The sequence below is a fragment of the Dictyostelium discoideum genome (assembly GCF_000004695.1).
Source record: "Dictyostelium discoideum AX4 chromosome 5 chromosome, whole genome shotgun sequence".
Taxonomy (NCBI): Eukaryota; Evosea; class Eumycetozoa; order Dictyosteliales; family Dictyosteliaceae; genus Dictyostelium; species Dictyostelium discoideum.
In genome coordinates, this window is record NC_007091.3 from 4,173,940 (window position 1) to 4,199,387 (window position 25,448).

Below are 25,448 nucleotides of genomic sequence, written 5' to 3' on the forward strand. Positions count from 1 at the left end.
TATTTTATTTATTTATTATTATTTTTTATTGAAATGAACAATTTGATGGATTTATATTAAATTCTTGATTTGAATTATGAATTTGTAATAATTCACTACATTTTTTATTTATAGATAAATTTATTGAATATAATTCTTCTCTTATAAATTTCATCATTGATAATAGATCATTTGGATCAGGTGGTGGAGTATTATTATAATTTTCAAGATTATCAAAAATTGAAGATGATTGTCTTTGTTTTAAATTTTTTGGTAAAATTATAGTTGAATCAATCATTTTTAATAATTCTTTAATATAAATTAATTCTTGTGAAATTGATTTTATTTCTTTTTTAGCTTGAAATAGAATTGATTGATTATTATTATTATTATTTATATTACTATTTTCATTTAAAAGTTGTCTATATTTAAATTCAGTTTCATGAATTTGTAATTTTAAATTTTCATTAATTTGTAAAATTTGATTAAATTCTTGATCTTTTTGTTTTTGAGTATCTTCAAAATTTTTTATAGTTTGGTCATATTCGTTCAAGATGTTTATAGATTCTGCTAATTTAGTTTCAGAATTTTGTAATTTTAATTCTAAAAAATCAATTTGTAAAGAGAGTGCATTAATTTCATTCAATTTCTCAGATAGTGTTGTTTGTAGTGTTTGTTCAGATTTTGATTTTTGATTTGATTGTTCACGTTGTGTGGCTTGTAATCTTTGATTTTGTTGATGAAGATCTTGCAGTTTTAATTTATAGTCTGATAATTGCTGTCGAATTTGTTTTTCATTATCAGTGATTGATATTGTACCATCTTCATATTTTGTAATTCTATTCTCAAGTTCTAATATTCTTTCATTTAATTGTGCATTCTTTATGAGTAAATCACTTGAAAACCGTTTATTCTTATCGGTGGTCTCTAATAATGTTATGATTTGTTGTTCCTGTGATTGGGATTTCTTTAACAGTCTCTCTACCTCCATAGATTGTTGATAGGATTTTTGAGATTGTTTCTCAATTTCAAAGTATTGATTCTTTATTAATTGATCTTGTGTATTTGAAAATTCCTTTAAATTATCATACTGTTTAGTTATTGATTGGATTTCATTCCTTAATTCATTCTCTTTAATTCTCCAATCATTTTCAGTTTCTTGTTTAATAATTTGAATTTCTTTAATTAATTCTTCAATTTGTTTTTTAAATTTTTCTTTTTCAATTTCATTTATTATTGTTATATTTTCATTTTGAGTTGGTGTTTCTATATCATTATTATTTACATTTTGTTGTTGTTGTGGTTGTGATTGTTGTTGTGGTTGATGATTTGTAAAGTTATTGTTATTGTTATTATTATTATTATTAGTATTATTTATTTTATTTAAGGGGTATTTATCAACTGTTAAAGGTCTTTTAAATTTCGGTGTTTTAAATGGATCATTATTTATATTATTCATTCTTTTTTTTTTTTTTTTTTTTTAATTTGAAAAAATGTTATTTTTAAAAAAAAAAAAAAAATTTAAAAATAATTAAAAAAAAAAAAATTTGGCGAAGCGCACATTTTCAATTTTTTTTTTTATTTTTTTTTTTTATTTGAAATGAAAATTACTTTTTAATAATGGACGCTCGATAAAAACATTGATCAAAAATTAATTTAAAAGAGAAATAAAAGTAGAAAAAAGGATCTTTTTTTTTTTTTTTAAATTTTTAATTTAATTTGTTTTAATTTTTTTTATTTTTAATAATCTTTTTATTTTTTTTACCTTTTCATTATTATAATAAAATTAAAAAAAAAAAAAAAAAAAAAAAGATCCGAGATATTTTTTTATTTTAAAATAATTTTTTTTTAAAAAAAAACTTTTTTTTTTTTTATTTTTATTTTTTTTATTTTTTTTTTTTTTGGTCATTTTTTTTTTTTGATCATTTTTTTTTTTTTTATTTTTAAATTCTTACCTTCAGACAAAAAAAAAAAATAAAAAAAAAACACAATGGAAAGCAATGAAATTATAATTGATAAAATTAATATTCTCTTTTGGAAAGTATGGAGAAATAAATATGCAATTTCAAATATTTTGAAATTTTGTAGTACTGATGGTAAAAGTAAAAGAGAATTTACATATAAAAATAGTGAAATTTTTAATGTTTGTTGGTTAATTGAAAATAATCATTTAGGATTATTATTTAATAAAGTTAGAAATGGAGAACCATTAACATTTGGACCATCAACATCAACATCAACAACATTATCAACATCATCAACTAAAAATAATAATGAAAATAATAATGAAAATTATTATGAAGATTTACCTTATTTTTATTTTAAATTTCCAAATTTTCAAAATTCATGGGTTTCAAAAAGTACAGAATTTTATTCAAACCTTTTTAAAAATTATTCAAATTATTTTACATTTAATAAAAAATGTAAAGATACAACTGCATTAATTTTCGTAAAATTGGATATAGTAATTGGCTTAGAAGTTTTAGTTAAAGAATATTTTGATTGTAATAATAATAATGATATAATTCAAAAATATAATGAATTATTACCAAAATCTATTTACAGTGGTTCATTAAATGTCGCAAACTTTTTATATAATCAAATTAATGGATTTGGTAAATTAGTTAGAGTTAGTAGTAGAAGTAGTATAATGTTATCAAAACCATTAATTAATGGTTTGGGTAATAGTTTAAATAATCTTAGTAATGTAATGAAATCATCATCATTAAAGCCATTGAATCCAAATAAAGTTTGGAAAAGGGTTATGGAATTATTTAAACAACAACAAAAAACAACAACAACATCATCAACAATACCATTTGATATGGTTGATTTTGTTTAAATAAATTATTAATTACACCACCATCATCATCATCATCATCATCAACATCATCAACACTAACTATGAATGAGTTTAAAATGCCAAATCATTTCATTCATAGTTTTATATATAATGAAAAAGTTTCACAACTTTTAGAAATTAGTAAATGTTTAATATCATTATCGAGTTATTATCAAGATTATTATCAACAATTAATTAATAAATCTTATAAATTAAACTCATCAACTTTAAAATCATATGAAAATGTTATTAAAATTTTAATTAATGATAAACCGGAGAAATTATTAACAATTGAAGAATTTGAAATTATTAAAGAGAAATTTAAAAATCAAAATATTTTAGAATTAAAAGTTTATGAAATTTGTTGTACAGATTCAAATGTACAATATTTATTTAAAATGATTTTACCATTCATATCATTATCAAAGCTATTAAATAATCTATCATTCTATAAAATGAAATATAATGCAAATTATCATCGTGATCCAATTCATGATATTGTAAATTACCATAACCCAATTTCATTTGGCGATTATTTAGTTTTACAAAATTCAAATAATTCTAAAACAATAATTGAACAATTTTCAACAAATACATTATTTAAATATTGTAAATCTGATAAAGAAAAACAATTACAATTCATTTCAAATGTAATTAATGATATTATTAAATTTGAAAAATATGAAAATTTTAAAAATCAAAATCAAGAATTGGGTGAAAAAGTAGATGATGATGAACAACAAATTAATCAATCATCATCATCAAGTGATTTAATTAATAGTTTTTTATCAACATTAATTGTATTAAATCAATATGAATTTATTAAATTAGTATTTGAAGAATTATCAAAAAGATTAATTAATCCAATAATATCAATACCATATTATTATTTCCTTTTATTAGATTCAATTGAAATTTTTGATTATTTATTTTTAAAAGTTAAACAACAACAACAAAAAGATCAAAAATTAAATAATGAATTAGATTTAAAACAATTTTTATTAATTAAAAATGAAATAATTATAAATCATTTTAAAGAGAAATATCCAGATAGTTATCATTTAATGGTTGAATTAATAATTAAAGAATTAAAATTAAATGCAAAAAGAAATTCAATTGATTTTAAATGTGTAAAGTATGCTTGGGATTTACATTTATTAGAATCAAAAGATGATTTTAAAATCATTTGGTATTCAATTATTATTGATGAATTAACATTTGATCAATACATTTGGTTAATTCAAAGAACACCAAAATCAATTCCATATAGAATTGGTAATCTTAATAATAGTGATACCTATTTTAAAAATAATAATAATGATGATGAAGATGATAAAAATTATTTTTCAAATTGTGGTAGTAATCCAAATAAAAATTTAATTCAAGTTTTTAAATGGATTGATGAAAATAAGAGAGACCATTTAGTTTCATCTGATCATCATTTATATTGTTATTTTGATAATCAAGTATTTTATTTATTTAATTACTTTAATAAATCTTTAAATTTTTATATTGGATTATGTATTTCTCAATATTTCTTTAAATTTATGAATCCAGTTTGGAATCAAATTGCATTACGTGGTGATACTGAAACTTTAGGTAGAATAATGTCAACTTTCTTTTACAATGAACAACAATCAGTTAATGAAAAACATTATCTTTATAATTTCATTAAAAAGTCAACAATTTATGGAAACTTAAAAATTATTCAATTTTTAAATCAAAATTATCCTTTTGTTTTTCAAACATTTAAAGATTCTTCACAATCATTCTCATTTTCTTCTTCAAATAATAATAATAATAATAATAATAATAATAATAATAATAATAATAATAATAATAATAATAATAAAAATAATAATAATATTGATAATATTGATAATAATAAAAATAATAATAATACACCAACAAAAAAAAATAGATTCTCGGTAGCAATAACAAGTTTAATTAAAAACAATAATAATAATAATAATAATAATAATAATAATAATAATAATAATAATAATAATAATAATAATAATAATAATAATAATAATAATAATGATTTTAATAATAATAATAATTCAAATAATTTGAATAATAATCCATTAAAGAAATTATTAAAAACTGATTTGGATAGTATAATAGAGTTATGTATAAATAATGGTCATGTTGAATTATTTTTATACTTTAAAAATTCAATTTTACATTCATCTTTTTCAATTCCAACTTGTATTATTCAATCTAAAAACAATGTTTCCTTATTAAATCATTTAAATATAAAATTGAATTCTGAAATTTTAAATGGAAAGAAAATAAAGAATATGTTTTAAGTTAAAAAAAAAAAAAAAAAACTAGAAAAGTTTGTTTTGGTCATCGGTTTATTTTTTTAAGTGTTTTTTTTTTTAAGTTTTTTAAAGTTTAAAAAAATAAAAAAATTTCTTATTTTAATTTGTGTTTAATTTCATTTTGAAAAAAAATAAAAAAATTGATAATTTCTTTAAATGAAATATATTCACTACTAGTTGTTCTTCAAAATTAAATTCCATAATTATTTTTTGAAAATTAAAAAAAATTACAAACTAATATCAAATAATCCAAGAATCCTAATTTTATTCCAAATTTAAAATAAAATAAAATAAAACAAAATAAAATAAAATAAATTAAAAAAGAAAACCACATAAAATTATTACATCCCAAACTTAAAATATTTTTTTTATTTTTTTTTTTTTTTTATTTTTTTTTATTTTTTTTTATTTTTTTTAAATTTTTATTAAATTTTTTTTTTTTTTTTTTTAATTTAAATTTTTTTTTTTTTTTTTCTTTTAAAAATTTTGAAAATCAAATTTGGAAAGGGGGGGTTGACCTCTTCATTGATTTTCTTTGAAATTTAAATAAAAAATAAAATATAAAAAAAAAAATAAAAAATAAAAAAATAAATATTTATTTATATCGTTCAACAATTCAAAAAAAAAAAAAACAAAAAACATAAAACATATAAAATATAAAATATAAAATATAAAATATAAAATATAAAATATAAACAAAATGTTAACTCATGATTTGACCAAAAACTTGGGACGACCCTCTTTTTTACCTAAAGAACTAACTATTAGTGATTCTCAAGTTCAAAGGTTAAAAACTCCATGTTTTGAAGAAATTATCCGTTCATTTTTAAACAAACGTAAACCAAAGCAAAATTGGCAATTATCATTAGAGATTGAAGAAAAATTATCAAATCCTACTATACTTGATATTTTTAAAACTATAAGAACCACAGAAGAGACAATTATTTCTGATGAATCATCAAGGGATTTTTTCATATATTCACTTTTAAAAATTGATTGGTATGTTATTATTATTATTATAACTATTACTATTATTATTATTATAGTTATTATTCTTACTATTACTGTTATTATTATTATAATTATTATTTTATATATTTACTAATACATTAAATTAGTTGTATTAAAGGTAATTTATTTAGTTATTATTCTGAAATGGATAGAACAAATATTAAAGATATAATTATTGGAAAAGGGTTGAAAAATAATAATAATAATATAATATTGGGAAATTCAATTTTTTTTAAAAAAATAGTTGAAGATTTTTTAACAATGGCATTCGAACGTTTTTCATGGTATTGTGAAAATAAATCAACTGATTTATTGTTTTTCATATGTGTAATGTCAGAATCAAATGAACGTTTGAAGGAATTCTTTAACAAATTTCAAGACTATCATCATCATCATAACCAATCGAAAACAGCTGAGCATTATAAAATTTCAAAAAGTTTAAATTCTCTACCATTTTCCATTTCAAATGGAGTCATTTCAAATGGAGTCAATCCAACAATCAAAATACAATGGTTTCTTAAATTTGTTGAGTTAAATTTAAAAAATCCAATTGTCTATCAATTATTTGATTACACAATAATAAATTACCCTTTTATTTCAAATTTAAATATTTTGGTTGGTCCTATACTATTAAATATTTTTAATAATGACAATATTAAAATATATGAGGATAATAATAATAATAATAATAATAATAATAATAATAATAATAATAATAATAATAATAATAGTACAATTGTAGATAAATTTAATTTAACATTAGAGTTAAAATCTAAATTAGCATTTAGTGTATATAAAAGAAAGTTAGCAATATGTGCAGTAACATTACCAATTTTAGTATTACACCTTCAAAAGGATCCAATTGGATTTCTAAAGTATTATGATGAATTTATAAAATCATCACCAGAGTCAAAATCTTTATTCAATCATTCAATTTCACTTCATTTATCAAATGATACAAAGAAAATGTTTAATTTGTTACCATATAGAAATAGAATTGATTTAGGTTGGGAATCATTTATTGTAAATAAACTAACTACGGCTGACAAGATTAATATACTCTCAACTTATGATGAAACCTATCAAGATGTAAAAGCAATTATAATATGTTCATTAAATGTTGAATCTTATGCATTACTATCATTAGAAAGTAAATTATCCGATCAATTCTTAATAAATGTTTTCAACCAACAATGTAGATTACCAAATAATTATAATTTCAGTGGTGTAATAACCTCATTTTCAACCATTGAGAGGGAATATGTCAGTCGTTTAAAGAATAGCATAGAACAAGAAGCAATTAAAAAGAAACAACTTATAGTTAAACAAATTGAAATGAATAGTGAAATTTATGAAAATTACTTTCGTATTGTAAATGTAATGGTTGAAGCATTACTCAATCAAAATCCATCATTAAATTCAATTATTGAATGTGTTGGAACTGATCTAGGTGGGAGCTTGGAACAAGATAATCAATATATGGATACATTACCAAATTTAGTACTATTTTCACATTTATTAAGAAGAATCGCTACTTCAAATTTAAATTCATCATATTTATTAAAAAAAGATTCAAAAGGTAATAATAGATTGAATTTAGATTTATCAAATTTGGCTATGTTTTATAATTCAAAAAATTCATTTTGGCAAGAGATTAGAGGACCTTATGATAGTTTCTTAAGGGAGTTTATAAAGAATTTATTAGCAAAATATGTAGAGATTAAATCTGATTTCAAATATTTAGATTATCATTATTTTGAATCGTTAACTATCATTCTATTAGAAATGAAAAGAAGATATAATTGTATACCATCCGATTATCGAGTATCAAATAAACCAGTTAAAATTGTTGAATTCAAAGATTTTATAAAGAAATTTGAAGAAAAAGAATCACAATATAATGATTTATTATTGGTTAAAGAATATTTAGAAAGAAAATTTTCATTTAATTTTAGTTCACAATTTGATAAGAATTGGAAAACTTCAAAAAGATTAAAATTATTAAGACAATTAATTAAATCGACTAAAAGTTTATATGGTCATTATATTCAAGATGATGAAAGTATAAAGTTTTTATTACATTTTGCAATAGTTAATAAAACTTTATTCTTTCATGCAATTTTTGATTATTATTATTTGAATTCATCAGATCAGACTAATAGTAAACAATTAAATCTTGATCAATGTTTAAAAAGTACAAGAGAATTTTTAAAAAGATTAATTGAATCAGATTCTTCAATTCAATTAAATGATATATTTAAAAAGATAACAGAAATTACTGATATTAATTATGTTAGAGAGATTGAACCAATTTATAATTATTTTAAAGGAAATGGTGAACCATATAAAAAGGAATTGGAAGAACAAATTCAAAAATTCATTGATAATGCAACTTTCTTTTTTGGTGTTAGAAAGTATTTACCACATATTGAAAAATTCATTGAAAGTTTAGATTTCATAGTTATTACAGATTTTAATAAAAAAAAAGCAAAGTGTGAAGAGATTATCAAGAGTGTTTTTGAAAAGAATACAACTATCGCAGGTGCAAATGATGCTTTGATTTTATTGAAATCAATAATGAAGGATATCAATTTCATTCAGTTACCATTTTTTTCATTAAATATTAAAGATATTATCGAATGGTTTTCATCATTCACAGATTTTAAAAATTTCAATATTCAAGTTGAGATTGCTTCAAATAACTATAATGATTCTTATTCAGCACAGATTTTAGATTATACCTTATTTTGTAGAAATCAGTTTACAGAGTTAGTTCAATATAGTATCGATAGTACTAAAGACGAGAAACCAAAACAAATGGAATTCTCAAAGTTTTTCGAATTAATTAATCAAATAATTCCAGTTTCAGGTTATCTTTCAGCAGTTAATAAAATCAGTAGTGCAATTAATAATTTATCAAATGTTAAAGTTTTATTTAAATCTGGTAATTTCAATGAACAAGGAACATTACAAAATGCAGAGATGGCAACTAATTCTAAAAGTAAATTCACCTCTGAAACTTATAATACTAACAACAATAGTACTAATGGTAGTAATTGGTGGGTCGTTAGTGAAAATGGTTTCGAATTGGCACAAGATAAATTAGAGAATTCATATAGAGGTATTGATATATTTTCAAAATTCGATGATGATGATAACAATAATAGTAATAATAATAATAATAATAATAATAATAATAATAATAATAAGAAAATAATTGATAATAAGAAAACATTTGATACTTTTAGAATCATCTTCAAATTATTTAAAAAGATTCATTCACTTCACAATGAACTCTATAAAATTTGTCATCCAAAATTTATGGCTTTACAAAGTATTCAAGTAGCTTGTGATCTTGAAACTTTAAAAAAAGAAAAAAGACATTTACGTAATTCAATTAAAGTTTGGAAAGATTTTATTTCAAGTTTACCAAAGAATTTATTATTCTTAAGAGCACCTGGTGTTTCATCATTATATAGTAAATTAAAATTAACTTTTGAAAACAAATTTAATAATAATAATAATAATAATAATAATAATATCCAACAACAACAACAACAATTTGACTTATTTTTAAATGATTTAGTTTTAGATTTATTCCCATCAATTAAATATTGTTTTTATGAATATCCACAAATTATAAATATGAAATTATTAAAAAATCAAATTGAATCAACTACAAATCAATTATTAAATGAAAAAACAAATAGTAAGATTTTAATTGATGATGAAATTGTTAGTGGTTGTTTTATTGAAAAGTTTTTAAAAGAATTAATTAGAAATATTAAACAAAATTTATTATATATTGAAGATGATGAAGAAGAGGTTGAGGAAGAAGTTGGTGGTGTGGAGATAGGTCAATTAAAGAATCAACCAATTGGTGTGCCACCACCAAATGTTAATAAATTCGATTTAATTAATTCTTTTGAATTGGTTAATATTGAATGTAATGATGATTTATTCAATTCATTAATGGAGTTGAATGATAGTCAATTACCACATCCATCACAAATTTTTTATGCAAATTCATTCGATGCCGATTTCCCATTCTTTAAATGTTTGGTTGAAAAATTCTCAGAATCAATTTTCTTTTTAATTGGTACACCAAATAAGAAAGATGAATTTATCAATTGGATGTCTGTTCATTTTAGTAATAATACAATGTCAAAGTTGGCAAAAGTTTACGTTATATCAATTGGTGATGATACTCATACAAAAGATGTTTTCTCATTCCTTTCGCCTTATTCTGGTAAGAATAACAATATCGGTAATACAAATAATTCTTGGGAATCATTTAAAGTTTTATGGAATAAAACAAAGGTTCAAAATGGTATTGAATCATTAAATTTAGTTTCAGGTGGTACTGGTACTGGTAAAAGTCATTTCATTAAATCAGAAATTAAAGCAAAGAATGGTGGTGGTGGTGGTAGAAATTTAGAGATTGAAAAACCAAATGAACATACAGTATTGGTTAGACCAGGATTTATCATTGATCCATTAATAAAGAAAATCAAAGCATTAAAAGATGCAACCAATTTCTTTATTCATTTCAATATTTCATGTTATGCCGATTTTCAAGAGTTTTCACAATTCTTTTATCCTTTAATTTCATTTGGTTATATCTTTGGTAAACAAGATGGTGAACTATGTAGTATACCAACTGGTTGTTTATTAACAATCTATGTTGAATTGGGTGATCCATTAGGTTCAGATTATAGAAAGAATGAAAATAATACAATTCAATCAATAGAGTATTTAAAATATGTCAAAACTTCAATACCTTTAATCTTTCATTTATCAGATACTGAAATGAGTAAAAAGTATCTATTGGCAGAATGGGTCTCTGGTGAAGCTGAATGGCGTGCTTTTGCATTCAGTAGTGATCATTGTTCATTCTATCAAAAAGCAACCGTTGAAATGGGTAAAGATGTTAAATTATCTCAATATTTGGATTATATTAACCAAATGTTTAAAAGAAATTTCCCAACTATTGATATCAATTATCTTTTTGATAAAACAAAGTATCCATTTAGAAAGAATTTCTTTTTAATGTTAAATGAACGTTTGAAATTTTTAGAAACTTACTATGAATTCTATTTAGTAATTTGTGATCACGATTTTCAAAATTCAAATACTGTCCTTCAAGATAGTCTTTTAACCTATCAAGAATTATATGAGGTTTTCTTAGTAGAATGTGCTCAATTAGCAAATCCTGAATTTTCACAACAAAAAACAATTTGGGAAAAACCACCATTAATTACAAATAGATCAGTTGTAAAAGTTACAAAAGATCGTTCATCATCATCGTCATCATCATATAGTGGTGGTGGTAGTAGTATTAATAATGATAATATTTCATCAAAACAAGTTGATTTTATTGATCTCTCAAACAATAATGGTTTAACTAAAAGTGGTAGCAAGATTAGTAATTATAATAATCAAATCGATAGATTAATAGAATCAAAGATAAAGAAATTACCAACTTATATAACTTTAGATAAAGCAAATGAAAATATTAGATTATTTAATACAAAAATTGCATCATCATTTGGTATTCAATCTCGTACCAATATTGTTACCGATTTAGCAAATCAATATGGTTTTGTATTGACACCAGAGTTATCATTACGTTTATTCATTTTAAATAATAGAATTCAACACCATCGTTCAATGGTTTTAACTGGTGACACTGGTGTAGGTAAAACAATGTTATTAATTTTCTATTCATTGTTAATTAATGCTGGTTTAAATGCAATTCCTGATATTATCTTTGAAATTAAAGAAGTAATTATTAAATTTGCTCGAACATTAGAAGGTTTTAGTTTCTCTCAAGAAATTGTAAATCTTAATGTAGACTTTTCAATTGATAAAATTTTATTAGCTTCAAAAGAAATCTTCAATTTCGTACCAAAACATTTAAAAGAAAATAATGGTGAAAATAATCCAGTTCAACAACTACAACAACAAAATGATGGGGATAAACAACAAAATCCACAGCAACCACAACAACAACAACAACAACAACAACAACAACAACAACAACAACAACAACAACAACAACAACAACAACAACCAAAACAACAGCAACAACAACAACTAAAACATAAAAATTCAGAAACATCATCACCATTATTTAAACATCAAACTTCATTTATTAAAGAAGTTGAAGAAATTATTGTAAAGATTGTTGAAGCTTATCAATTAATTGATATTAGTAGATCACCTTCTATTCAAGATATAATGAAGAAGAAGAGAACATCACCAATTGCAACCTATTTGAATAATAATAAAACAGTGAAATTAGATTCATTATTGGAACAATTGAAAGAGATTTGTACAATACCATTCAAGAGATTATTCACTCGTATCATTATGAATAAGAAAATATCTGGTAAAGATTTTAAAGCAATTGTCAATACCATCATTAAAGAAAGTAATGAATTGAAAAAGATTGATCAAGATTTAAAGATGGTTGTATTCATTGATGAATATAATACTTCTTGTGAAGAAAGTTTAAGTTTAATAAATGAAATCTTTGTTGATGGTACTTTTGATGGTGAATACTGTTTACCTGATAATATATTTTGGATTGGTGCAATGAATCCATTGGTTGAAACAGTTGGTAATGCAATTAACTATACTGGTGAAAGTTTAAGTTCAAGTTCAAGTGGCAATAATCTATTTTCATCATCTTCTTCAATTACTTCCTCCTCCACTGATATCACCACAAGTAATAATTATGAATTTGTTGTACAAGAAACACCACCACCATTAAAACAATTGGAATTAGATTATGGCTCATTATCAGTTAGTAATGAAAGTTCATTCTGTGCAAGTTTAATTAGATTGAATGAATCTGGTATTATACCAGCTTATTTAAATGTTGATTTAGATTATCCAAATCAAGTTGGTATTGATATTAATCAAATGATTATCATTGGTCAAAAATGTTTAAGAAAGGAAAAACAAGCTAGAACTCATGTTTCTTTCAGAGATATCATTAGAGCTATTGATCTTTATCAATTCTTTGTTCAAGAAATTGGTGTTGAAATTTTAAAAACTATAAATGAAAATGAAAATGAAAAAATTTCACCAATTCAAACTCATTGGTTAGCTTTAATTTGTAGTGTTTCAATGACATATATTCATAGATTAAATCCAGATAATAGAAGTAAAATGGTTAATGCATTTAATGAATATATTGGAAAATTTTCAGGTAATAATTTAAATTCTTTTAAGAAATCGTCATCATCATCCAATAATAATAATGGTGATTATGTTACAGAAATTTTCAAATCTATAATTTGTGGAGTTTCAAAACAAACAACTATACCAAATGGTGTTGCAAGAACTGAATCATTACAATTGAATATCTTTTTCACATTGGTATCAATTTATACTTGTATACCAATTTGTATTGTAGGTCCACCAGGTTGTAGTAAAACATTATCATTTAGTATTGTTAATGATAATTTGAATAGTCATGGTCCAACTTCGAATAGACCAAAACTTTATTCATTTTTAAAGTCAACTCAACCATTTAGATATCAATGTAATAATCATACAAGTGATACTGAAATTAAGGAAGTGTTAGATAAAGCAATTAGACGTGGAGATATTATTACAGATCGTGTTAGAATGGTTGTACATTTAGATGAGGCAGGTCTTGTCAATGAGAATACTTCACCAATGAAAATTATGCATGATTATTTAGATAAAGGTACAAGATCGAAAACTTTAATTACAATCATTATCTTATCAAATAAGATTTTAGATGCTGCTAAAACAAATAGAATGCTTTTATTAGTCCATCCAAAGGAAGTATCGATTCAAGATCAACATTCATTGGTTAAAGGTTGTTTATTTGGTAGAATTGATAAATTAACAGATTATGAAGAAAATATTTGTACAGCACTTTGTAATGCATTCTCAGAGATTAATACTCATGATTCATCATCCTTACAAGATATAGATAATAGTAATATTAATAATATTAATAAGAATAATGGTAATACCATAAGTGATATTAGTGATATTCATCCAAAACTTAATAAGAGAATATTTGCTCAAAGAGATTTCGTCTTCTTTTTAAGACATTTAAGAAGAGCATTTGAAATCAAAGGAAAGTTAACACCAGAGGATCTATTGGTTTCATTGGAAAGAAATTTCATTGGTACAAAGATTTTCAAACCACATTTACAATCATTCTTTAAACATTTGGGTTTTGAATCGGATCAATTGTTAGCTCATGATAATACAATCGTTAGAATTAAACAAAGTTTACAAGATAAATTAGACATTAATACAGATATCAATTCTCAAGGTTTCCGTTACATGATGTTATTGGATCCAACAGATAGCGAAACTTCACTTTTAATTCTAAAAGAAATTGGTGTTGAACATACTGTCATTAGAGTTGGAGATTTTGAAAATGATCAAACCACCGAGAGTTTATCTCATACAGTTAGTGAAATTAAAATTAAAATGTCACAAGGTGGTACGGTTGTTTTGGTGAATTCTCAATCTATTCAAGCTTGTTTCTACGATGTATTCAATCGTTACTTTACCATCTATCAACAAGATGATGAGAAATCATTTTTAGCTCATCTTTCGTTTGGTATCAATTCAATGTTTTGTCCGGTTCATCCTGATTTTAGAGTTATTGTACATTTACCATTGTCACGTTTAAATGTAACTCAGTATCCTTGGTTAAATAGATTTGAAAAGTATATTTTATCAATGGACCAATTGCTCTCTTATTCTCTATCTAAAGCTTCCTTGGAGAATATTCAAAATTATCATGACCATCAATCCAATACCAAAGCATTCTTTAAAAATCTTTTAGTTAGTGCTCAAGATTTCGTTGATGAAATTCATATTGGTAAACTTAATGGATCATTATTATTTGGTTATACAAAGAGTACAATTCAATCATTAGTCTATCAAGCATTTAAAGATAATTCAAACTTTTCTCCTTATTCAATTTCAAAAGAAGATCTTAAAAAAATGTCACTTTTACCACCAGATCAACAAATTAATCCCTCAACTTTATTAAATTTAAAATTATTACAAATTGCAAGACCAGAATCATTATATAAATGTACAAAATCATTACCAAAATCTTATGTTGAACAATATCTTTCAAATCAAGAACATTTTAATGTTTATTTATTTTTAAAAAATTTAGTTGAATCATTTTCTAAAAATCAAAATCAACAACAACAACAACAACAACAACAAGAATTAGAAGTAGATAGTGAACAACAACAACAACAACAACAACAACAACAACAACAACAACAACAACAACAACAACAACAACAACAACAACAACAACAACAACAACAACAACAACAACAACAACAACAACAACAACAACAATCAAAATGGATGGTTTTCACTAGAACTTCATTTTCACTTCATAGTATTAGAGATTCTGATAAAAATGATAAATTTTTATTATTATTAGAATCAAATATTAAAGTTAATAGAAATGGTGGAAGTAAAAATTTATTTAAAGTTTTACAATTACATACATTCAAATCAAAGGTTAAATGTTCAAAAGAGATTATAGATTTTTGTACTTCAGAAGAACAAATGGTTATAATTATAATTGCAGATATGTTGGTAGTTACAAATAATCAAATTAATTTCGTACATGAAGTATTTGATCAACATGCAAATAGAGCAAACAAACTTTTAGTTTTCATTTCACATTTCCCACCTGAATTTTCAATCTCTTCTCAAAATAATATTAATTCAATATTTTTAAATAATACTGAATATATTTATATTGATTCACTTGGTATTAAAATTGATAATTCTTTAATTTCAGATAGTGGTATAAAAAGTGATTTAGAAAAAAGTAATAATAATAATAATAATAATAATAATGATAATAGTGGTAATAATAGTGGTAATGAAATTGATGGTAGTTCAAATGGTGATAATAATAATAATAATAATAATAACAACAATAGTGGTGAAATGAAATTTGATATACGTGGTTGGATTAGTAAAGTTTATGGTATTACAGATAATAAACCATTGGATGAAACAACATTTTTAGAAAGTATGTTTTTTAAATACCTTTACCAAATTTCAAGTAGTATGGCAAATTCACAATTAATGGGTTATATTGAACCAAAAGAATTGAGAGTAGAAGAATCTCAATTCTATTCAAATGCAACAAAGAGAGTTGAATATATTAAAACCATTTTCGAAAATAATAATTCATGGGTTAAATGTATAATAGATCAATTCTTAAAAACTTGGAATGGTACCAATTTAATTACAAATATTATTGCCGATGTTTCCTCTGATATAGTTTCAACTAAATCGACTCAATCATTCTTTGAATCAATTATTAGTTCAATTAAATCATTCTTTTATCCTGTAATTTCACAAATTATCAAACATTTAATCAATCATTATTCATTTTTGTCAATTTATGAAGTTAAACCAAATTCAATGGAACAAAAAATGGTTGAAAAATTCATTATAAGTGCAAACTCTTTAAAGATTTCAGATTCAGTTGAAGAACGTTTTGAACCAATTAGAATTTTACCACCAATAATACGTAAAGTTAGATCGGAACTATTACTCTATGATTCAATATCAACCGTTATAAATCAACTATTTGATCAAGCTTTATCAACTTGTAAATTTATGAGTAATTATGGTTTCCTCTATAAAGAATTTTATCAATTAGTTTCAAAACATCCAATTAAACCATTGCTAGATTATATAGTTTCTGAAGAACCATTATTGGAAAGATTTAATAATGATTTCATTATTAGAACTTTAAAATTTGAAAAAACAGTTTCAAAATTCTTTTTCAATTTAATTGATTCATTTAAAGGTAGATTTGTTACATCATCATCATCACCATCATCATCATCAAAAAAAGATAATATTAATAGTCATCCAATTTTAGAATTATGGGTAACAAGTCATTTTGAACATAGAACATTATTCTATTTAAAGAATATCCTTTTACCAATTATCAATTTAAAAGGTGTTGATTTAATTTCAGAATTATTAAAAATACCATTAAATAATAATATCAATAGAACCATTGAAGATTATAAAAGATTAATAGTTGATTTCTCTTTTAATTTATTATATAATCGTTTATTGGTACTTTTAGATCAAGTAAAATGTAATGATTCTTATAATGAAGATATTTTCTTAAATTGGATTTCAGTTGTTAGAGAAGTTTTAAATATTTCAAAAACAATTTCAAATGTTTTAAAAGATTTAAGGAAAATATCAAACGGCAGCAACAATGATGATTCTTACTTAAAAGCTATTCAAGTTTTTATTAGTTATTCAATTTTAATGGATTCTTGTATAAATTCAATTAATTTCATTAAAAATGAAGATGGTACAATATCAACAACTCCAAAAAATACAACAAAAAGTAGTTCACCTTCAGTTAGTACTTTACATTCAATGGTTAAAATTTATTATAACTTTTTCAATAAGGAATTTAAAAGTGATAGTTTTAATGTATTATTTAATAATTTAATTGAATTTAAAAAGGAAAAAGAAAGTAAATTAATTGGTGATTCATATAGTTCAATATTACAAAAAACTTGTTTATTAGATATTTTAGATCCTATTGCAACCTTGTCAAGAGAAAACTTTTCACAATTTTTAAGAGTTTTACAAGATCCAAAGAGAAATAATAAAATTGAAATCCCAATTGGTTGGATTTGTTCTGTAATTGGTGAATATATTAATTTAGAGGATAATTATCAATTCCTTAGAGAAAAAGTTAATGAAATTTGTTGTAAATCTTGCGAAGAATATTATTTCCCACCATTAGTTTCAAAACCAACCGGTTTAAGTTTTAAATTTTTAGGTATCACTGAAAAATCATACATTCATAGTTTCAAATTATTGGAAGATTCAATTTATTATGCAGAGTTGAATAGAATTAAATCAGAGGAATTGAATAGTTTATGTTCATCTCATTTAAGAGAAAAATTCTTAAGAGAACCATTTAGTAATATCATTTTAGAGTCAATCAATACACAAATCATTGAGAAATTTGCTGATCTTTTAAATTCAAATATTGAAAATGCAAAAGAGGTCTTGGAGAAAACAAAGATTCTAAAAGGCACTTTACAATCTATATTGGTAGCACCAGAGAATCCAAATGGTAAAATATTAAAACTTATAAACTTTTATCATATGACTCTAATCAATCATTTGAAAGAGAGTACAATGGCCACCCTATTAAGAGATGAAGCATTCCTTTCAACATTTGGTTTAAGACTTCATTTATTGGATTCTGATAAAATTAGTGGTGTTGATGCTAGTCAACGTGGTGTTAATCTATCGAATAAGACAGAGGTTGATTTCAGTCAATTAAGATTCATCTATGATAGTAGTAATAATAGTTATGGTGTATTATTTAAAAAAATTGAACAATTAATTAATTCATCAGATAAACCAGAATTTGAAAAATTAACTGAAACTCTCAATACCCCAGATTGTCAAGGTTTGTTTAGAGCAAGTTTATTCATTATACTTTATCAATATTATTTGGATGGTTTAGATTGTTCAGCATTTAAATACCTATTCGAATCAAAGGAACAAGATTCAACTCGTAAATTCTTTGATCTTCAAAATTTCACCGAATATTATTTACCATTCATTTATCCAGATCAAAAATTGAATAAAAATATTGGTGTTCATAAACTTTTGATGAGACAAGAGAATAAAGAAAGGGAAGATATCACTGCCGCTCAAATCACTATCAATTCAATAGCAATATCAATTGGTTCAAATTCAAATACTTTTCTTTACAATTTAACAAGACATATTCAAACCGTGGCCGGTCAATATTTCCCGGCTTGTGATGTTGGTAATATCTTTAGAGATTGTGCAATGATCTATTTAGATGGTCAAGATGATCATACCGTAACCATGGGTTATGATGTTTTGTATAAATATATTGTATCATGTTGTTCTTGGTCTGCTTTTACATTCACAGTATCGGTGCAACCTAGATACACAGAGTACCTTTTAAAACCACAAATTCATTTCGTTTCGAAATTGGATAAAAAAGATCACGTATCTTTAACAAATTACCTTTGGAATAGAGCATTAACTTCAATCAATGAAATCATTAGAAATCCAGAACTAAGTTCATCTCTAATTGAACCTTCTCAATATATTTCAGAGTTTCTTTATCAAATTTGGTTAGATGGTCATACATTAAATAATAGTCAACAAACTCAACATTTCCGTTCACACTTTGCAAATACAACCCAAGTTACCAACTATGAGAAATATCTTTGTAATGTTTTAACTAAAATTAAAAAAGAGAATGAAAGTAGAAAATCTCATCTAATGAGAATATTTGCTCAAAGAACTATTGTATCATCAAAGAATAAAGAAATACAAATGAATATCAATTCAATTAGAAGTGATTTTGTTCGTTCCTATGAAAGACCTTATTTTACATTTGAAAAGATCAATCAATTTTGTTCAAGTTCAAATGGTAGTAGTAAAAATTTCGAAGTCCTAACATTTATGTCAAATCAAATTCAAAAGATATGTTTATCAAAACATTTCACTCCATTAGTTAATTTCATTGTATTATTCCATCAATTCTTAAAATTCCGTTTACAAGAGAATCAATTCAATTTCAATTTCAATCAATGTGTTCAAATTCTATTGGATAAACAATATGAAACTGAAGAATCAATTAAACCATTAAGATTGGCTTGGACTCATTTCACAAATGCTTGGAAATCAGTTATCAAAGAAATGAATATCATTGAAGGTGGTTGTGCACAAAAACCAGAATATGAAAAAGTTGCATTCCCAATCCATGATGAAACTCCAATGTCTGTAATATTATTCGATAGTGATTCTAATGGTTCCGGTGTAATTTTGAATCTAATCAATGGTTGGGTATCGCATACTCAATCGCCTTGTCTAAATCTTAGAAATGATGTACCAATGTCACCACTTTTCAAAACGATTGCAGAAGGTTTCATTCCAAAAGGTGTGACCTATGATATCTCTGATTTGCCAGAAGGTGAGAATTATCTATTGTTAGGTTCAGATTTCGAACCAAATGATTATCATCAATTCATCTATAGACTATTCTCTCAATATCAAACATTTGATAAGGAAACAATGTCACCAGATTTCCTATCGATTCAAAATCGTGTCATCAATAGATTCTTTGCTGGTAAAGGCGTTGCAGGCATTTTAGAGAATTATTCAAAACGTTTTCCTTTTCAAAAAGTAATCTCTGAACAAGATAGTGTAGTTAAAAAGAAATTAGCATCATTGCTATTGGATGATGAAATTCAATCTCTGTCGAATCTAGTTAGAAATCTTTACTCATTAATTCAAAAATTACCAGAGATTTATTTCAAAGATATTGGACACTCTTATTTGAAAATTCATTTCGAAAATACTTTGAGTGCACGTCAAAATTATTTAGATGATTTCTCTCAAGAACTTAGTACTTTGGTTTCAAATATTATAAACCTAACAAATGAACAACAATCGATTGATGTCAATCAATCAATTTTCCATTTCCGAAATTCAATCACTACATTTGTTCCACTAGATTTAGCAAAACAGTTATCAATCAATATGGTTGGTACAATTTCTATTATGTTGATCAATTCTTCACTGAAACAAAAAAAATTATATAGAAACTTTTGTCCAGAACCAAAGATTATCGATGGAAAATATATAGAGTTTTTCGATAGATTCAAATCTAATATCATTGAAAAAGCTAAAAATGAAGCTGATAATCTTAACTTCCTTAGAAATCTTTGTGAATACATTAGAGAGGTTCATAGTAAATTGGTTTCAAATGATGTTTTAAAAGAAATTTCCGTCTCAACTAGTGAATCAATAACATTGGCTCAAATCATTCAAAAGAGAATACCAGAGTTTTCTTTTGATAAAGAAGTAATCTCAAAGAAATCCTTCTGTTTAAATGGTACTCCAACTAGTTATTATAGAATCTTAATTAAAACAATCACTGATATTTACAATCATATTAATCCAATGATTCAAAATAAGAAAAATACAGTTTACTCTGAAATCTTTACAAATCATTTCAATTCAATCAATAGTGAAGAAGAAATTAAACAAATTAATATTGATTCAATAAGAACTTCAAATAATTCTTCACCAAATTTAATTCAAAAAATTAATGAACAACTTGATAATAATAATAATAATAATAATAATAATAATAATAATAATAATAATAATAATAATAATATTGATCACGGGGATGATAATAATGATGGAGAAAGTGAAAGTGATATTGAAGATTATGAAAATATTAATAGTACTTGTGGTAAAATTAAAATTATTAAAAATACAACTAGAAAAATTGATCAAATTGATAATCATCCATTTAAACATTATCTTTATTATTGGATTAGATATTTATCTCAATTCTGTGAATTATTAAATGTCGAACCATTAAATAATTATAATAATAATAATAATGATTTTAAAATTTTTAGTTTATTCAAACTTTTCAAACTTCAATCATTTGAACAAAATTATGACCAAAATTCACCAATAATCATTAATAGATTGGATAAGAAATTATCAAAAGGTTTAATCACATCAATATCTCCAATGGAAACAATGATTCATATTTTAAATAGACTAAGTAAACTTGATTCAAATATTAAACAATTATTCAATTGGAAATTTAAAATCATTTGTGATGAATGTAAAGAAAATACTGAATCATCTGGTTTTATCAAGTTAACTTTGGATTTAACAAATATTAATGAAACTAATAGATCAATCAAATCATTATTAATGTCAACTTTATTATATTCAATTAAAATTAGGTTTGTATAAATTTTTTTTTTTTTAAAAAAAAAAAAAAAAAAAAAAAAATATAAACAAAGGAAAATAATACTAATTATAAATTTATTTTATTAAACTATAGAAATTGTAATCATAATAAATCAGATATTAAATTAGTAGAATCACCAGAATATATATTTATTGAAGTTGAGAGATTTAAAAAAGGTCTTCCGTTCAATTCTAGTATTATAAACTTTGAAAAGAATATCAGTATATCAGAGTTATTGGGTAATTTTTCAAAAGATATTAATGGATTATATAATATTCAATCAATTCTTGTAAGTTTATAAATATATTTTTATTTTATATAATAATAATAATAACAAACTAACTTTATAATTTATTTTTAGTCTTATGGTTCAAGAAATGATGAATTTGATTTTATTACAAGTAATGAAGGTCAATACTATCATCTTACTTCTAGTAGTTGCGTTAAAACATTGAATGAGTACAGTTTTAACGCAATAATAGAGTCACTCAACAACAACTGTAACTTTATCATTTTAAAGAAAGGTGGCTATATCAAAACAAGTCATATCAGCGATCCAGTTGATCCTTCTCTTTTAAATAAACCACCTATTCCATCAAGTGATAATGAAGAAGAAGAAGAAGATGATGATGATGATGAAGTAAATGAAGATGAATATGAAAATGGAAATGAGGATGAAGATGAAGATGAGGATGAAGATGAAGATGAAGATGAAGATGAAGATGAAGATGAAGATGAAGATGAAGATGAAGATGAAGATGAAGATGAAGATGAAGATGAAGATGAAGATGAAGATGAAGAATATGAAGATGAAGATGAAGATGAAGATATTATTGGAGATGACGCTGAGGTTGAAAAAGAAAACAAGAATGGATTTTCTCATTTAGAATCACTACAAATTACACCAATACCTCACGACAAAGATGAAGAACAACCAGAAAAACCTCAACAACAAGAGATACATCAACAACCAGAGAAACCTCAACAACCAGAGAAACCACAAGAACTACAATCAACTGAAACACCAGGACAAGAAGTATCAGTTGATTATAAAATCCTTTATGACAGAAAAGCTTTCAAAGAATTTTTATACGGTGGATTCGAAAAATTCACTGAAGATTTGAAACTGCAAATCCTTGATGCCGGTATCAATTGTTTTTCAGTTTTATTAAATTTAAAGAGTGAAGACTGGTCAAAGTTTTCATTCTTACAATTACCAAAGAGAAATCAATTGGTAAATTCTTATAAGAAAATTCATAATGAAGCCATCAAAAAAGAGTATCCTTTCGAATCTCCTTTTGATATAGATGACCAAAAAGCCTACGAACAATTCCTTAAAGATATCGTTAATGATGAAAAAACTATAATGGATTTGGTTGAAGCTGGTTTTGACTCATTTACATCTTTAATTCCATCTGATGATGGCGGTTGGGAAGAAGTGTCTTTAAATTTACAAGAGATCCTTAAACCTGCGACATGTTTCAACTTAATCAATCAATTAAAATTGGTTGGAAAAGCATAATGAAAAATAAAAAAATAAAAAAATAAAAAAAATAAATATAAAAAAAAAAAATATTAAGATATAATAAAAAAAATAAAATAAAAAAAATAAATAAGAAAATAAATGTTAATAATTATTAATAACATTTTTTTTTTTTAATATATCAATAAAAGTTGAAATAAAGAGAAAAGAAAGAGAATAAATAAGAACAAACAAGAACAACAAAGAACAATAACAAGAACAATAACAAGTACAAAAAATAAAACAATTAAACAAAAATAAAAGTCTATTTCCCAAAACATTTTAGCAATTATCTTTTTTGATTAAAAAAGAAAGATCTTTCTTACAACAAAACCAATTATGGATTCATTTATTTTTTTTTTTTTCCTCTGGTGGTGGATTTATGGTTAAAAAGATTTCATTATAATTTGGACATTTCATCTTGTTCATTTTCATTTCGTCTTCATTATCTTTCTTCTTTTAATTGCTTAATTGATGTTCATTTGAAATAATCATTATTAATACAATTTGAAAACTATTTTGAATAATTATAAAAAAAAAAATTAAATTCTTACAACTTTAAAAGGAATAGACATATTAATTTCATCAGACTAATTTTAACATATTAATTTCAGCCTTAAAACAGGTATATACATTAAAAAAACTTAAAATTTTATTTCCCAAAACATTTTAGCGATTATCTTTTTAATTAAAAAAGAAAGATCTTTCTTACAACAAAACCAATTATGGATTCATTTATTTTGATTTGTTTTTTTTTTTCTTTTCTTCTGGCAATGAATTTATATTTTTTCAAGAATTTATTATCATTTGGACATTTCATCTTCTTCAATTTTCATTTTGTCTTCATAATATTTCTTCTTTTTTAATAGCTTAATTGATATTCATTTGAAATAATAATATTTGGTTGGTTTATATTTTTGACTGTAAAAAAAAAAATTTACCTTCGATTGAATTATTATTATAGTTGCTGCTTTTGTATTATTATTCAAGCATTTATTTTTACTATTTTCATTTTTTATGTTATTAATACAATTAGTATTACTATTACTATTACTATTACTATTACTATTACTATTACTATTACTATTACTATTACTATTACTATTACTATTACTATTATACCTCTTAAAAAGCCATTTGAGTTGTTGATAATAATGAGGAATCTCAATGGTAAAATGTTTATCATTTTTCTGGAACTAATTGCAACAAAGTTTGATTCCAAATCTTTTATTAAAAATATTGCTTTTGTTTTCAAAGTGTGTGGTTTTTTTTTTCTTTCAATAATCCATCCATAAATTTTCATTCTTTTGAAATTGAAAAGTTTATGGATGGATTTTTGAATGAAAAAAAAAATCCCATACTATACTACCAAATTAAAATGAAATTTTGTGGTAATGAAAATTAAATATCATTCAAAAATGTTAATGCCAAAAAAAGCCTCAACAATAATAATATTAGATAATTAAATCCATATTAAAAATAAAAAAAAATCGAAGTAATAAAAAAAAAAAAACTAGATTATAAATCAAATCAAAAAGAGGATAAAATGGATATCGATAATGAGGAGGAAGAAGGTGATACCGATTTTGATCATAAACAAAAAGTTGATACTAAACAACAACATGATGAAAATAAAAAATATCAATGCCAGATTAGAAACAAGATCAATTGTAACAAAAATAAAAAATAAATAACATTTAAGGAAGGCACAAGAAAAATCATTTTATTAAAATCCTAACTATTAAATGTACAATATGATATGTTTACTTCCAATTTGACAAATAGTGTTGATAACTTTTTATGTCTCAAATTATTGATTTTACCGGCTACAGTGTTGATAACTTTTAACCACCAATAATATTTGGTGAATTGATTCTATAATTTTACCAATTTTTGAAAATA

General features: G+C 23.3%; 7 protein-coding genes across 7 annotated transcripts; 5 read left to right on the forward strand and 2 right to left on the reverse strand.

Moving 5' to 3' along the window:
- Window positions 1–25: 25 nt before the first annotated feature.
- Window positions 26–1,438, reverse strand: DDB_G0290509 (centrosomal protein 55 kDa; the record flags this gene model as incomplete). The annotated part of the gene is made up of 1 exon (XM_630524.1): window positions 26–1,438. The coding sequence occupies one exon, from the start codon at window positions 1,436–1,438 to the stop codon at window positions 26–28; it is 1,413 nt and encodes a 470-aa protein (XP_635616.1).
- Window positions 1,439–1,969: 531 nt separating this feature from the next.
- Window positions 1,970–2,821, forward strand: DDB_G0290511 (hypothetical protein; the record flags this gene model as incomplete). The annotated part of the gene is made up of 1 exon (XM_630525.1): window positions 1,970–2,821. The coding sequence occupies one exon, from the start codon at window positions 1,970–1,972 to the stop codon at window positions 2,819–2,821; it is 852 nt and encodes a 283-aa protein (XP_635617.1).
- Window positions 2,822–2,898: 77 nt separating this feature from the next.
- DDB_G0290513 (hypothetical protein) lies at window positions 2,899–5,133 on the forward strand (the record flags this gene model as incomplete). The annotated part of the gene is made up of 1 exon (XM_630526.1): window positions 2,899–5,133. One exon carries the CDS (start codon window positions 2,899–2,901, stop codon window positions 5,131–5,133), a length of 2,235 nt encoding a protein of 744 aa, XP_635618.1.
- Window positions 5,134–5,848: 715 nt separating this feature from the next.
- Window positions 5,849–6,253, forward strand: DDB_G0290515 (hypothetical protein; the record flags this gene model as incomplete). The annotated part of the gene is made up of 1 exon (XM_630527.1): window positions 5,849–6,253. The coding sequence occupies one exon, from the start codon at window positions 5,849–5,851 to the stop codon at window positions 6,251–6,253; it is 405 nt and encodes a 134-aa protein (XP_635619.1).
- Window positions 6,254–6,420: 167 nt separating this feature from the next.
- DDB_G0290641 (hypothetical protein) lies at window positions 6,421–23,546 on the forward strand (the record flags this gene model as incomplete). The annotated part of the gene is made up of 3 exons (XM_630528.1): window positions 6,421–22,016; window positions 22,118–22,313; window positions 22,386–23,546. The coding sequence occupies 3 exons, from the start codon at window positions 6,421–6,423 to the stop codon at window positions 23,544–23,546; spliced, it is 16,953 nt and encodes a 5,650-aa protein (XP_635620.1).
- Window positions 23,547–24,088: 542 nt separating this feature from the next.
- DDB_G0290517 (hypothetical protein) lies at window positions 24,089–24,732 on the reverse strand (the record flags this gene model as incomplete). The annotated part of the gene is made up of 2 exons (XM_630529.1): window positions 24,089–24,136; window positions 24,661–24,732. 2 exons carry the CDS (start codon window positions 24,730–24,732, stop codon window positions 24,089–24,091), a joined length of 120 nt encoding a protein of 39 aa, XP_635621.1.
- A 360-nt stretch (window positions 24,733–25,092) lies between these two features.
- DDB_G0290519 (hypothetical protein) lies at window positions 25,093–25,236 on the forward strand (the record flags this gene model as incomplete). Its single annotated transcript, XM_630530.1, has 1 exon — window positions 25,093–25,236. One exon carries the CDS (start codon window positions 25,093–25,095, stop codon window positions 25,234–25,236), a length of 144 nt encoding a protein of 47 aa, XP_635622.1.
- Window positions 25,237–25,448: the final 212 nt, after the last annotated feature.